The sequence below is a fragment of the Rhinolophus ferrumequinum genome, chromosome X, assembly GCF_004115265.2.
Source record: "Rhinolophus ferrumequinum isolate MPI-CBG mRhiFer1 chromosome X, mRhiFer1_v1.p, whole genome shotgun sequence".
In the NCBI taxonomy this organism is placed as follows: domain Eukaryota; kingdom Metazoa; phylum Chordata; class Mammalia; order Chiroptera; family Rhinolophidae; genus Rhinolophus; species Rhinolophus ferrumequinum.
The window spans coordinates 68,517,402-68,532,913 of NC_046284.1; the positions used below are offsets into that span (position 1 = coordinate 68,517,402).

Here is a 15,512-nt window from a genome sequence, read left to right on the forward strand (position 1 = left end):
CAATCTAGTAAGGGCAGCACTGTCTACCCAAATTATATTTAAGTAAACATCAGCTGTTTCGCACATTGTCATATGTGTTGACCAGTTCTTTAACATCTCATCTTTCATGTGTCTATGTTAAATCTGCCACTAGAATAATTTGTCAACAAATGAAGGGTTTTTTTAATCAGCTTAGGAATTGTGATTGTGCATTCTTTTCTTTCTCTTTCTTCTTCACTTTTTTTTTTTAAGTCCTCTGTTAAGTTTCTCTTCAGAAATGACAATGTTAACTTACCATCCTGAGTAAGGATTTATGGTGCAGATAATACGGGTCTTAAAGCAAGTTTAGCAGTGGGTGTTCCTTCCCTTCCCTTCCCTTCCCTTCCCTTCCCTTCCCTTCCCTTCCCTTCCCTTCCCTTCCCTTCCCTTCCCTTCCCTTTTCTTTTCTTTTCTTTTCTCCTGGAGAGATTGGAATTTAATTGTTTCCTTTCTAGACAAATATGCTTCTGGATTGTCAATGATAAAAGGGGCATACAGATGTCAAAAGCATTGTAGCACAGTGGGATTATGTGCTAAGGTCTAAGGCAGGACAGGCAAACAAGCAAAGTCTCAGATCAATCAAACAGTTACCTCTTAATAAAATCTCAGATGACCAACTTTTGTTTTATCTTTGTCAATGTCTATCAAAAGCTCAAATGAAGTTTTGTTGTGTTAACTACTTACAATTCTCTTATTTCTGATTTTATCCATTTGTAAAAATAAAGGACTTTCACTAGATAAAATTGGGAAAGTGTTTAAAGGCAAGCCAATTAAAATAAACTAGTATATGCTATGTACATGATTTTCTTCCTATTAAAGCACCACTAATTGGGCTTTAAGTAGAAGTATTATGATGGAAGGAAAACTGACTCTGGATGGTAAACACACAATGCAATATATAGACGATGTATTATAGAAATGTACACTTGAAACCTATATAATTTTACTAACCAATATCACCCCAATAAATTTCATAAAAATTAAAAAAATATATAGAAGGCCTTAATTATGTTATGTGACCGAACCTATACTTAAATATTCTCTTTTGGACATGGCAGTAATGGTCTTTCATACAGTGTTTCATTGATAAATATGAAAGCAAAAAATTCACAATTTTACCTTAATTTTCAAACCACATTAAGGGAAAATGATCTCGGCTATTTCTATATAGTAAGGGAAAAACAATCACAAACTGCAAACCACTATTTTGAGTACCAGGAGAATTATTTACAAGCACTTTACTTATAATTTATTTATTTGCATGAATTTTCCATCATCAAGACCTCCAGGTGCATTTATAACTTTTTTTTTAATTGCAGTACCTAGAGTAGTTACAATTTAAAGCAGAAGTCGCAAACTGACAGCCCAAGGGCTAGATTCAGACCACAGATGGGATGGGTTTTGTTTTGCCTGCATAGGGTTGCTGCTCTTTTCTTTTCATTGAGTTTGTTACCAACATTTAAGAATTAGGCGAATTTCACATAAAAATCTGGCTTCCTGGTTTCTCTTAAAGAGTCAGATCATAGCAACACTGGGTCTGCATTCCCACATGGTAGCAATCATCTGAGCTGAGTAATAGCTGCCACCTTTAAAAGAATATATACTCTCTAGATCACCATAGTCCCCACCACGCCCTTTCACTTATGGTCTTTCATTTATGATACAAGCCTTGCCTCAGTAGGCATTAGAGTTTCTCTGTAGTTTCTGGGAATTAATCGATACATATACTTTCAAAAACATTTCATGGTTTTTGTAAGATTACAGATTACAGTAAATGTAAAAACTTATCACATGTATAAATATATAATGTGTGTTATGATTAATCTAGAAATAAATATATACAGTTATAATCTATTGCTATGCTTAGTTTAAAGAGAAAAGTTGACATTAATTGCATGTCATTTCACTAGGAAAATAAAAATAAAAGGAAAGTCAATTTCAGTGCTTGAATTCAATTGCATTCAGATAAAATCAAAAACACTTGCTTTCAATATCCCAAACCTAAACTCAAAACTCAATCCATTTAAAGTTTTTCAGTTAAAATCATTCATTAATGAAATCTAGTGGGTTCCAGTCTCCCCAACATTGAAGTCACAGTCTAACAAAAAAGTTTGGCACTTAAGGAGGCACATCCACTGTTTCAGGTCACTTGTGTATTATTTAGTGTGCATAATATTTAGAGTAATATTTAATATAGAAAATATCCCAAATATAAGAAATACCACCATAGTGATTTTTATTTTCTATGTTGAAAAGCCAGGATAAAGCATATAGTGTGGTCTCCTTCTCCCCTACATCCCTGTAACATTTTTCTTGTAGAAAAATATGGATAAACCATGCATCAAGGGCAGCCCTGAAGGAAGGGGGAAAAGTCACCAAAGGGTGAGTTAACCTGAGTACAGTGTGTGGAATAGAAGAGGGAGCACTATAGCCAGGCAATATCAAAACATACTTTAATATCATGGGTTGCTCTCTTTCTCCCTTGCCTCTCTCTGAGTTACTGCCCATTTTCCCCCCATTACAACCTAAATGGTATAAGCCCTGAAACAATATGGTATCTCTGATTGCAATTTAACTGAAATTTTCATAGATATTTTAAGAAGTTTCAAGCTTCTTAGACTTCCAAATATTTAAAAACTGTATTTTCAGAAGAACAATTAGTTCAAATATTTTAGAACTAATAGCATGCCTACAAAATATATTTATGCCTAGTGCTTAGAACAACTCCAAAGATCAGAAGACCTGTAGTTGTTTTTGTTTTTGTTTTTTTCCATTATTGCTGTAGCACACTTAATAACCTGTGCTGCCCTGCAAAAGTGAATGTACCTTCCTAAGCATTTCAGAGCCATGGGGTGGGTGAATTACTTTCCCATTATTTTACTTAGGTGTCAAGGGTTTTATGTCAGTGACCCTCTCTCAACCCCCATCAACTTTGCAGCCTTTCTCTAGCTTCTGCATTAGTTCCCAGGGAAGGCGTTGCTCCCTGAGGCTGGAAGTCATCTCCCCACTGCGTGGTCCTAGGATCCACTCCCACATAATAGATATAAATGGTCCCTAACTGGCAGTAGTGAAACTGTGGCGACCCCAATTAACTAGAACCATCAAATGGAGAGACAGGTTCTAATTAGCTATTTGGATTTCATTTTTTTATTATTATTAACTAATAATTAAGCAAGATTCAACATTTGCTGCTGAAAATTTTAAATGGCTCTATTTTCCTACCTTAGAAGTATAGTACGGGTAACAAAATTACTGAAGTTGGGCTGAATCTGTACAGGCTCCAGGACATTCCCAGGAAGTTGATTTTTAAAAAATAAATACATAAATACCTGTTAACAGCTTGTTTTCTTGTCATTTGCCTCTTCCTTCTAAAAGGAGAGTATAGCAAAAAATAAATAAATAAAACTGGTTAATTGAGAGTTCTGGTTAGTTAGCTTCCAGTTAATCAAGGCTTTATATTTCACAAAAAATCTTCTTAAATTCTGAAGAAATTTTAGATAGTACACAAAATGAAACACCAGCAGGGAAGAGCACGAGGAAGGTCGGAAAGCCTGCATTGCTATTAGATAGTGTTTTTAATATATGAATAATGTTATTATATTTCTGGTATAATCCCACACTCAGTAAAGAATAATGTGAAATGTCATGTGGTTTAGGGCTTTTCTATATATGAAGGCAAGGAAATAAGGTTATAGATTTCTGTTGAAGAAAAAGGCCTCGGGTCGTAACAACTCCCAAAAAGATTCAGCAATATTGTGTCTTTTCCCTTTCGCTCTAGAGCCTTTCTTCCCATCCCATTGGGTATTCCAATACTTTTTAGGGGGAAAAATCCCCTTCCAGTTTTTTTTTTCACATTTTTATGTGGCCAACAAGATGATAAAAGTAAGCCAATATCAATGTTATGTTTATATTTCTTAAACATGGAGCCATTAGTCACACAGCTCACTCTATACTTATTTTTGAAGCAATACTAAACTATCTTACATCTTCCCCCAAAGGGTTACACATGCATACCCACAGGCACGTGCACACACACACGCACATACACAGTCATACACACATCCACACAAAATAAGCATATACCAAAAGAAATCAATAAAAAACCCACATAATCAGCTTAGTTAACAAAACAACCATTCTTTCCAGTAGTATAATATTTCCCAGTGTTCCTAAACCCTTTAATGAAGAACAATGAAATCTAAAATTCCATGCTAAAATAAAAGGCTATAAAAATTGTAATTTGGCTCTTTTGAATTTAATGCACTTCTTATTAGTACAGAAACAGGAACCTCCTTATAATGCCCACTACAAATATATATATATATATATATATATATATATATATATATATATATATATATATACTGGAGTGTATATATACATACATATGTATGTATACATACAGTGTATGTATACATACATATATATATACCGGAGGTGCCAAAAGACGTATGCAAGTGGACACTTTAGTGAACGTTGCTCAAGCAGTAGTTCGCTGTAATCACAAGTGTCTGTACGCTGATGGTAACCACTTTGAGCACCTCTTGTAATTGCAAAAGTCAAACGGGACTTGTATTCATCTTTTGTCATCGGTATATATTAAGTATTACTATTTTAATACAGTTTTCCTGTCTTAAAATGTGTATACACTTTTGGCACCCTCAGTATATTTAGTTCATCACCCCTTTATAATCTTTCTTCTGATTGCCTTTTTGTTAATAATCTCCTTTCAGGTTTTTTGTTTGTTTTTGAAAGGTAACTACTTCCCTGCTTAAAGGTCTGTAGAAAGATTTCTAAATATAGACTACAAATGGAAACATATATTTGGGCTTGCTGGAGAAAGGAGGTGGGAATGAAAGAAGGTGAGCCATTTTTTTTCACCTACTTTTATGTTCTATCACTTGACTGACAGAACTATTTAATCTTGCTTTATAGTTCACACACCCAACCTGTTTTGAAATGACACTTTCTTAAAGTAGAATATACTCATACATACCAAGTGAATGCTACTGCATACTTTCTTAATCCAATAAACTATATATCAGTGGATTTGAGGATATTTTTTCCTTTTACCAATACCAAAGACGCCCCTCTTTTTTTACTTAAAAATCTTTCCAAACTCAGCAGAACGTTTTTGGCTGTCAATACATATATATAGATAGATAGATATAGATATAGATATAGATATAGATATAGATATAGATGATATAGATATAGATATATAATTATACTAAGTTCAAACAAAAAGAAATGATTTAAATCTTCTATGACCTGAGTGAGCGTCATAGATTATTTAAGCTTAAACTTTAAAATTACCAAATACTAAGACATTCGTGTTAGTATTATCCAATAAATATGTGTCTGTAAATTAAGTGTCCTTTTCCTAAGGATTTAGAACTTTCTTAAGAGTTTGCCTTCACTTTTGAAATACGAAATAAAATGTTACTTCTACACTATTGAATTTGTTCCTTCTGTGATGTCAACTAATTTATTGTAGATTCCCTTGTATTTTGTCAAATAATCCACATTTTGGACAATTTTTACTGAACAAGCAGATCCTACAAATCACCTAAGTCCAGAACAGCCCTCTCATATGGGTTTCCTGGAATAGGCCTAGAATGTTTCATATCCTCTCTAATTCCTTTTGTCCCTTGAAGTTACATTTTGCTGTCTCCTCTACTTTTAAGTCTGGCTATGAAATTAAAACCATGAACAATTCACTAAAACTTATCTTTGTGGCTGAAATAGATATGTGTGTGTGTATATATATATATATATATATATATATATATATATATATATATATATAAATAAATTACACTGATGGTAACCACTTTGAGCACCTCTTGTAATTGCAGAAGTCAAATGTGACTTGTATTCATCTTTTGTTATCAGTATACATTGAGTATTACAATTTTAATGCAGGTTTTTCCTTTCTTAAAATGTGTATACATTTTCTGGAGATATATATAGATATAGATATAGATATACACACACACACACACATTTTTAAAAAGCCACCAACAAAACGGGCTTACACATATTCAAGAAGATTGGGCAAATACGATACTCAATATAACACTACCACCAACCGAGGTCCTACAACATATCGTGGTAAATAGTTAGGATCTCTACTCAGCTCACCAGCTCCAATTGTCATCATTGCTGCTCTGCTTTAGGACACTGATTATCCTTATTATAGTGAGACCCTTCCCTAATATACAAGCTACAACTAGCAGGTGATTCTGCTCTGGCTGAGACCCAAGGGCAGAATAATTAAGAGCAGTGTATATTTTGAATATATCAAGATCATTTTTACCCTGTATTACTGATAAATAAATTTTCATACTTTGATTCTTCTAACGTGTAGTGTGTGAATGCAATGCCACCTAGTTAATGGTAACAGTTGCTACCCAGCATTCCCTTTTCTTATTGGAGTCAGGTTGGTAAAAGAATCAGATGTGGAATTCTTACTTTTGAAACCAAAATTTAGACCATAAAATCACATTTAACAGAAGAGAAACAGCATACAAAACACACAAGAGCCAACAAAATATCACAAAGTAAGGAGTCCAGTTAAAAACTCACTGACTCATTGGATTTAAGTATTTTAGTCCTTTTGAAGATAAACTGAAAATTCTCTATCAAATATCACATAGTAAGTCCTACCTCTGCTGCGAAGGTAAATAAATAGAGTGCTACCTTCATTAATTCTTCACACAGGGGAAATTACTTTAAAAAGTGCATTTTAAAGTTACAGTAAACCTTTGAAGTGATCTATGCCAATGTATTTCAAACTGGACTCTAAAAGAACTTCAGTCAAGTGCTGGTGGGTGGCAGAAGGAAAGACAAGAGGGAGCCATTCCTTTTCATTCCTTTAATTAGTAAAGTTCTTCCTTTTCCTATGTGATGTATTGGGTGTCTGAACTGCTCTAGTTTACTACCCGCCAACACCACCATTTATCAGATAAGAAAATTAGCCCCTGAGATGTTCAATTATTTGACCAAGGTTACATAGGAAGTTAGTGTCAGAAATCTCCTTACTCTTAATTTACATTACTGCCCCTGAAATTGTCACACTGCTTCCTCTACTGTATATTAGGGGACGAGTTTTTGAACTCATCCCTAAAGACTGTCATCTCTTTTTTATCCTTATGGAAACATAATAAGGTCAATAGACATCTTACACATTTAGATAACAAAAAAGACAAGATCAGATCCATGGCTCCGTTGATCTCTAGGCCAGTGCTCTTTCCACGCCACACTGCTTTTATTTTCTTTTTAATTTTTTATTAAAGTATAGTTGGCATAAAATATTATATTAGTTTCAGGTGCACATATAGTGATTTGACATTTATATACCTTACAGTGTGATCTTTTAAAGCAGAGCCTGCAAACTGGCAAAGAAGGCCTGCCAAATATATTTTGCTTGGTCAGCCCAGAGCTTTGAAAATCTGAAAATTTTACATAAAATCTGAACTTCTAGTAGTTTCTCTAAGAAGAAGAAGGAAGAGGAGGAGGAGTAAAAGGAGGAGGAGGAGGAAGAGGAGGAGGAGGAGGAGGGGGGAGGAGGAGGAGGAGGAGGAGGAGGAGGAGGAGGAGGAGGAGGAGGAGGAGAAGAAGAAGAAGAAGAAGAAGAAGAAGAAGAAGAAGAAGAAGAAGAAGAAGAAGAAGAAGAAGAAGAGGAAGAAGAAGGAGAAGAAGAAGAAGGAGGAGGAGAAGAAAGGAGGAGGAGGAGGATCAGGATCTGGCAGTACTGGTCCCACATACTTACTGACTCAGCACAACTAGATGACATAGAGAAGCAATATCGACCCACAGACAGAGCACACACTTTTCTGTCCCCTACAGGCCCCATAATCTCATATGATCCTACACCTGGCCCTCTAAATGAATTTATGTTATGCCCCTGGTTCCAGTAGGAATTTGAGTTTTATGGCCAGTATTTTAAGGTTTGTGGGTATAATTTACTCAAACATTAGTCAATTGCCCCAAAGAAAATGTAAGACATCTGGAAACTTCCATAAGAGCCCAGTTATTGATTGAGAGTACACTAAAAGTGCTAGATTGTTTATCTACCTGCAAAGTCATACGCACTATCTTTAATGAGGAAAGCAAAGCCTTTGACCCTTGAAGTAGATACCATTTTAGTATTTTTTCACATACAGAAAAGCACCTAAAGCAAACCATGTTAGGTGAAAATAGACTCAATAAAAAATAAACTGTTATTATACTCCGAGAAAGAATGTCATTCAATCAGAGTAGTAGCCATAAATTTAAAATTCCAAAAGATCAATAAAATGTTCCCCATGCTTTAGATCTATGTATATATTGTGAAATGACTGCACGCCTTAAACATATATATATAATTTTTATTTGTCAATTATACCTCAATAAAGGTGGGGAAAAAATGTTTCCTATGCTTTGAAATGGGAGTGTACTGTTAACCTGGCATATACTGCCATATTTGGGGGAATACTAAATTAGGTTTAAGTTGTTCTTTACACAGACAAGATCTTGTATTTCTGGCCCAATACAATAAATAAAATGTTGATTTGGGAACAAATGTAATAAATACATAGAACGTAAATCAAGCAATGTCCTGCCCCTCCCCCCAAGTTTACCTATAGAGTAATGACCAGTACACCGCTGTTACTAAAACTTTTAGGTTCTCTTTGGAGACGTGATTAAATCGTGTTAACTATTGCATTTCCACTATTGGAGTACAATTTTAGGGAACTTTCCTTACTCCTAGCAAATAACTTTATTCATTTTATGTCAACTCTCACTCCATAGCAGCCGTTATAAAGCTATTTAATCTCATTAGGAATCCTGGAATTTATTTGACAAGCCTGTGCGTTAAAAGAAAAATGAACTGAAATATCTTTCATTGTAAAAATAAAGGCCAGGATATTTTAGGCGTATTTAAGTTTCCGGAGGGCATCCAAACAAACTACCGATCACATAAATCTCCAAAAGCACGATCTTCTGATTCAAGGCCCAAACAATTAAAACTGTTATTTTCCTTCTTTCAGAAATGTATTTTTCCTAGAGTTATTTGGAAATAACAAAAAACTTTGGTCATAATAAATATCTGTTTCTTCTTAAAGACTTTGGTGCATAAGCTTGATTCTCAGGGACATTTAAAGTCAGAGTCTCGAGAAAAAGAAAAGGAAAATTGAATATGGCATGGGGTGATAGTAAAGGTAAATGAGCCTATGGCATTTTTTTTAAACTTGTTTGTAGAGAAGGAATTTCAGGAGATATATAGATATCCCTATAGATATAGATACATCTATATAGATACCTGTGGGAGGCTGTCAATATAACTTAAAGAATGAAAAACTCTACACCAATTGTCTCCGATAGATGATGCTGTATACAAACAGTACTTTGTCAATCCAATCTGAGGGGGCTCAGTAGGTTCAATGCTACTTCTCATATGTCCTACAATAACAAATAATCTCAAAGATAAGATTATGGTTTAGAGTACCAAATGTATTTTTCAAGGCAATGATCACTAAAAAATTAGAATAACTTGTTCTTCTCAAAATTATCTCAGTATGTGCAATATGAGTGTATGTTCCATCAAGGATGAGGCAAATTAAATACCATTAGTGATATTTATGCATCACAAATAGTTTTTTTCAATAATATTCTTTCACATATTCAAACTCAGTATCAGGCATATAAATAAGCTCTGATCATTAGATAACCTACCTGAAATCATTTATATTTTTTAAAGCTTAAAATATTAAAATCCCTCAGAACCGTCATAAAATTTAAATCACTTAATGCTATGGGCATCTTGGTCCACAATATTTCTGTTGAAAATGTTTCTCCTATAGTTTTTCTATCCATGTTTGTAAGTTTGGCCAGAGACCCATGAGTTACCCTTTAAATCTTATCCATTGATCTGTATTGGAGGGGTTTAGCCAGCCTTTTGTAAAGGATTTTTTTAAACACTGGTACCCTAGTCATATTTCAATTCTTACTGTTACATTAATTATATTTCAGGTCTTTCCATTGATGATTATGTCTCGTTATTGTATGTTCAGAATGACTCACAGAAAACACTAAGGAAATGCTCCAGATCAAATAAAACATTGATGGTAGATATACATTAAAGCCCTTGAGACACTGGACATAATCACTGCTTTTAGTTAGTGTTGGGTTTCATGGTTTGATATTCCACTCAAGCAAGAGTAAATTGGCCTACTTCCTAAATAGTATGTTGCCTGTGTAGAGAGCTTAGTGGCAGTCTCCAATTCTGAATTGCTGATTAAAACAGTGTTTCCTTCATAACATTCATAACAATGTGAGAATATTTTATCTATTTACTTTTTTTAGACCTATCTTCTCTATGAAAATGCAATCTCCATGAAAGAATAGGTTTAGGTTTCTTGTTCACTGATTCACTCCAAAACATAACAGAGATGCTGGCACAGAGTAGGAGCTCAGTAAATATTTGTCAAATGAACTGAATGTTGACTGTGTGAAGGGACTCTTCACTCTTGTTCATATTCATCACTGTAGAGTCTTCAAGCTCACTTTCATATAACATATTTTAAGAACCCATCTCTGCTATGCAGCACTGATTTGCATCATTGGTGATGGTGTTTAATTTATATAAGAGCAGTCATGGTGTTTTACAATCTGAGTAGACTTTCACTGAGTAGCTAAAGTTGATTAGAAACATCATGAGCCCAAACTTAGTTGATGGCATCAAATATACTGAATTGCTCATGGGTAAAAATGTAGATTCATTATAAAGTTATTCATGGAGAGAATGAATATTCTAAAATTTGTTTTAATTTTACCTTAACTTTTTCTAACATTTGGCTTATTTATTTAGTGAAGCTTAAATTAAATGAGTAATACAGACAGTTCTGTAAGCAGAACTCAGCTAAGCTGTTTCTAAGAAAATGAGTTCATTTGCCAATTGATCATTGTGGTAATCCTATCTGGTTTAGTCTAGCTGCAGACGAAGACAATCAAGCAGGGTCAGAGCAAAGGAATCCTAGCCTGGACACACTCTCAATGTATTACTAAGGGGCAGGAGTGAGAATGAAGAGGATTATTTATTTGAAAGTCTGTTAAATCCCTGATGTTCATCCCCTGACTTAATCCCTAACAAAGACCACTCTACTATCTTAAAATAAAATAAAATAAAATAAAATAAAACGCATGTTCTTCACCAATTAAGACATCAGAGGCAGATACTTAAAATTACAAATATTCACCTTTGAAACACTACATATAACTCATCTATATGTCCAAAATCTCATGTTAAATAATAACACCTCATTGTTCTATAGTTTTACAGTAAACAGAGCATTTTTTCTTTGCTAACTAATAAAGTATGACTATCCTGTGTGCAAAAGTGGGTTTGAAATACTGTCCCACTTTTATATGCATAGAAACTGAGACTGAAGCATTTTCAAATCTGCTTCAGTGTTCTTCCACTTCTTGTTGTTTACAATATTTATCTGTCTAAATATGACTGAACTACCCTTTTCTCTTGATACCTTTTTTCCTTGATCATCTTGTCACTTTTATGATATGTTAAAAAAAAAACACTTCTTTAAGAGTTAAAAATGAAGCTCTTCAAACATGTTATAATTGATGTTTAACAGTTTGTACACTGATCCCATAGAGGCTATATTTCCCTCCTTACCATATGATAGCAGCCTGTTAATTCAATATTTACACTATAAATACTGATCACCAACTATGTACAAAGGCTCTTTGCTATGAGCTATAGAGAATACAAAGATCTTCGAGCATGGTCCCTGATATCAGAATATTACCATCTAAAAAGAGAGATAAATCATGGTCATATATTGTTACATTGAAAGGCTGTGAGTGATAAATTCCACACAATTTCCTGGCGCAGAGTAAGCACTCAAAAATATCTGGTAAATGAATGTTGAATGCATGGTGATAATAAACTAAGTGCTATACGAATTTAGAAGAAGGAATCACTTTTACCTGGAGTGGTCAGTGAAGTCATTATGGAAGAGATGAAATTTGATTTGAGTCTTGAAGGATAGATAGGTTTTGAAGAACAAAGGAAGAGAACAATGCTCTAGGAAGTTGAAACTGACAAGACAGGCAGAATGAATTGTTACAAGACAGTATGGAGGTGAGACCAGGTAGGAAATTACTGCAGTGTTCTCTGATTCCTAAACTGCCAACTACCTACCAAAAATGCAGGTAGATTAAATTAAAAATTATTCTGAGAAGTTAGTGGTTATTGCAGATTAGTTGCTACTCCTGAGACATACTCCTGAGACACTTCTCCTAATGTTTCTTGGTTTACAGTTATTGCAATGCCTCTCAGTGGTATTCAGCTAAGGGGCATTATCCTTTCTACGTTTCAGAAAAGAACTAACTGAAAAATCTTCAGACATTTTGCTTAACAGAGGAAATCAGTAGAGCATTGTTCTGTTTGCATGCTACAGAAAGAGGGACTTGGAAAGCTGAGGAGTGCAGATGTTTGTTTCAGCAAGTTTTACTTCCACTGAAATTTATACATCTCTTTTACAATAATCTGTATGGTAATAAAAACAAAGTTGACATTATCTATCTATATGTATACTGAAGTCAGTTTATTTTCAATTAAATCTTCTTCAACACTTGCTCTTTAAAGGTTACAGAAGAAATTCAGAATTCTACCAGTCTTCACAGCTCATACCTTGTAGTTCTAAGGTCAACCTAATTTCCCTTCTCAAATGCTACATCTTTTTTTTTTTATGTATATGGTAACTGGTACTAAACATAATATTCTAAGTGGGGTTATAGGAATGCCATAATCTCATCATATATCCTGTAGACTTTTAGATCTTTGTTATAAGCATGCATGCAGGTAAAAATATGCTGTCATTCATTTCATTTCTCCTCCAGGCAGTTAGTTTTATTTTGAACTTCCTGACTGGAAAATTCCTATAAATAGAGAGAACGAATTACATAGTTTGCCTAACAGTTACACAAAGAAAAACACACCACTCATATTGACTGCTGTGTACCTTCCCACTTCATCCTCCTTACATTAAAGTGAAAGGACATAACAATAAGCACATTTTCATCTATTCATTGATATATTCAACATTACCTAAGCCTGTGAGTGTCCATTGATTTTATCATTTAAAATGCAAACAGCATAATTGTAGCCTCATAAAATGTGTTTGGAAGTGTTCCTTCCATTTCAATTTTTTGGAAGACTTTGAGGAGGATTGGTATTAAATCTTTGAATGTTTGGAATAATTCACCAGTGAAGCCAACTGGTCCTAGGCTTTTATTTGTTGGGAGGTTGTATTATTATTATTATTATTATTATTATTATTATTATTATTATTACTATTATTACTGATTCAATATCCTTACTAGTAATCAGTCTACTCAGAATTTCTACTTCTTCATGATTCAGTCTTGGATGATTGCATGTTTCTAGGAATTAGACAAGTAAAAGCAAGAACCATAACTAATGGATATTTCCTTATAGTGTCTAGCAAAAGACCATGTACATAAAAGCACCTAATTACAAAGTGGCTATAATGAACATTTTAAAAGGGCCGTGAAATTTTCTGGACTTTACCTCCGCTGTGAAGAAGTTACTATATTCACTTCTAATAGTAAAATCAGGTCAAACAATACGCTAATCTTAACATTAGCTCTAGTTGCCTCGGTTTTCTTTTTCATTTTTTCAACACCAACTGAATTATGGTTCCCTCATCTTTGCTCACAGAGCACTTTGCGCATGCCTTTGGCACAGCACTCAGTCATATGCTCCCCTCCCCACTAAGCCATGATTCTTTGACAGCAACAAAACCTAACTGCTAAACATCGCCTTGATAACAAAATCAGCTTGAACATTGCAAAGCGTTGTTAAAGTCTTTTGAAGACACATGTTTGGTAAAAAGTATGAGTTGATAGTGTTTATTCCAAATGTAAATGTCAAGATAAAGCTCATTTTTTCCAGGTCTTATATCAAATCTTTGCTGCAATGAAATATTGCTTTTAAAGGGAAGCTTAAAATTACTCTTTATTTCTTTATTATGTTTATTATTTACCAAACTTTGATGAATACTATTAAAACCTTTAAGAGAAGAGTTTGACTTTCTGACATTCTGATTTTAATGCTTTTACCTTTTTGCAATGCCATACATTTTGAACTACAGAACATTTCATCCAACTGAAATTTTCTTCCCTAAGGATTATTGTGGTATTCCTTCCACTCTTTCTACAGCTAGTTTTCTGTTGCTTCAAAAGTGTTCAATATGATGTCACTTAGGTTTCATTGTAGAAGGTTTTGCCTTTGTCTTTTGATCCCAATCAAATAAAATAATAATTTCCCCTTGATGAAAAATCAATATACTGACACTGTCTTCTATTTTAGGTGTCAATTTTAACATTTTAGCAAAATCAAACAGGCCCACCAACAAGTCTCCAAATAAAATTTCCAATATATGGCTATTTAGATGCCTTATCCAAATATAAATCTCTTAGCTAAGTTCACATCAAGGTTTGTGATTAGCACTAAATGAGTGCCTATGAAGGCTGTTAGCTATTTCACTACCTAATATTTTCTTTGGGTCATTCTGTTTGTTTAAGTGACTAGTGGGGTTTTTACCTCCTTTTCAGAAGCTGTCTGTATTATCCCTTTTGCATATTTATCCTTTTTCGATTTATCAATTACTAGAGGTTACTCACATAACTGTCTTCTCAAATAATGCATAAGAATCTTCTTTATTCAAACATAGCTATGTGTATTCTCCATCTGTTAGATGATATGCCACCTTAAATCTAAAACTTCACCAGGCTTGCATTTTTTTTCCTCAAATTTCATCAGCAATCCTGCCACAGGGTTTTGGAGAAAACTCTTCCTATCACTTTGTCACTTGATTCAAACAAAATATTACAAGAATGAAAAAACTAAAGAAAAAGGAGAGAAAGAAAAACAACTCCACTCTCCTCTTAGTTATGTGAAAATGAATCATTGTTAGGGGAAATGACTCAATCAATATTCCCCAGCATGTGTTACAGGTCCTTCCTACTTATCACAATACACTTCTGCTAATGTCTCTTACAGTCACCTCTGGTTTAGGACTCCTTAGCATTACATTCTTTCCCTTCCATGCTGCAGAAAATGTTTCAGTCTTCACACTGAAAATCAAGAGATTTCAGACTGCCTCTTCATCTCTCCAGGGCAACTAGGCCTCCCTTTTTTCCCCTTCTACCCAATTGTAGCAATCCTACATGAGATCTTTATGCTTTTACTCTGCTTAGTTGTAAGGCTCTTGGTCTTATAGTAATCACATCTTGAAGAATGTCTTTGTATCTGTGAATGCTTCCCCCTAAAAATCACATTAAGTGGCAAGGAAAGACCACCCAGTTATTTCTGAAGGTGCATTAGTAGTAAATAATACGTTTTTGCTATGCTCACAAACACCATGTCCTGATTCCCTCAAACTTACTATTTACCTATTTCAATC

At 34.1% G+C, this 15,512-nt stretch overlaps 1 protein-coding gene across 1 annotated transcript in view; it reads right to left on the reverse strand.

The window, feature by feature from the left end:
* DACH2 (dachshund family transcription factor 2) overlaps positions 1-15,512 on the reverse strand; it is a 661,323-nt gene that overhangs the window by 475,282 nt on the left and 170,529 nt on the right. Inside the window, exon 2 of the mRNA XM_033108843.1 lies at positions 3,348-3,386. Coding sequence (XP_032964734.1) covers positions 3,348-3,386 — 39 coding nt within the window. The remainder of the gene's footprint in view (positions 1-3,347; positions 3,387-15,512) is intronic.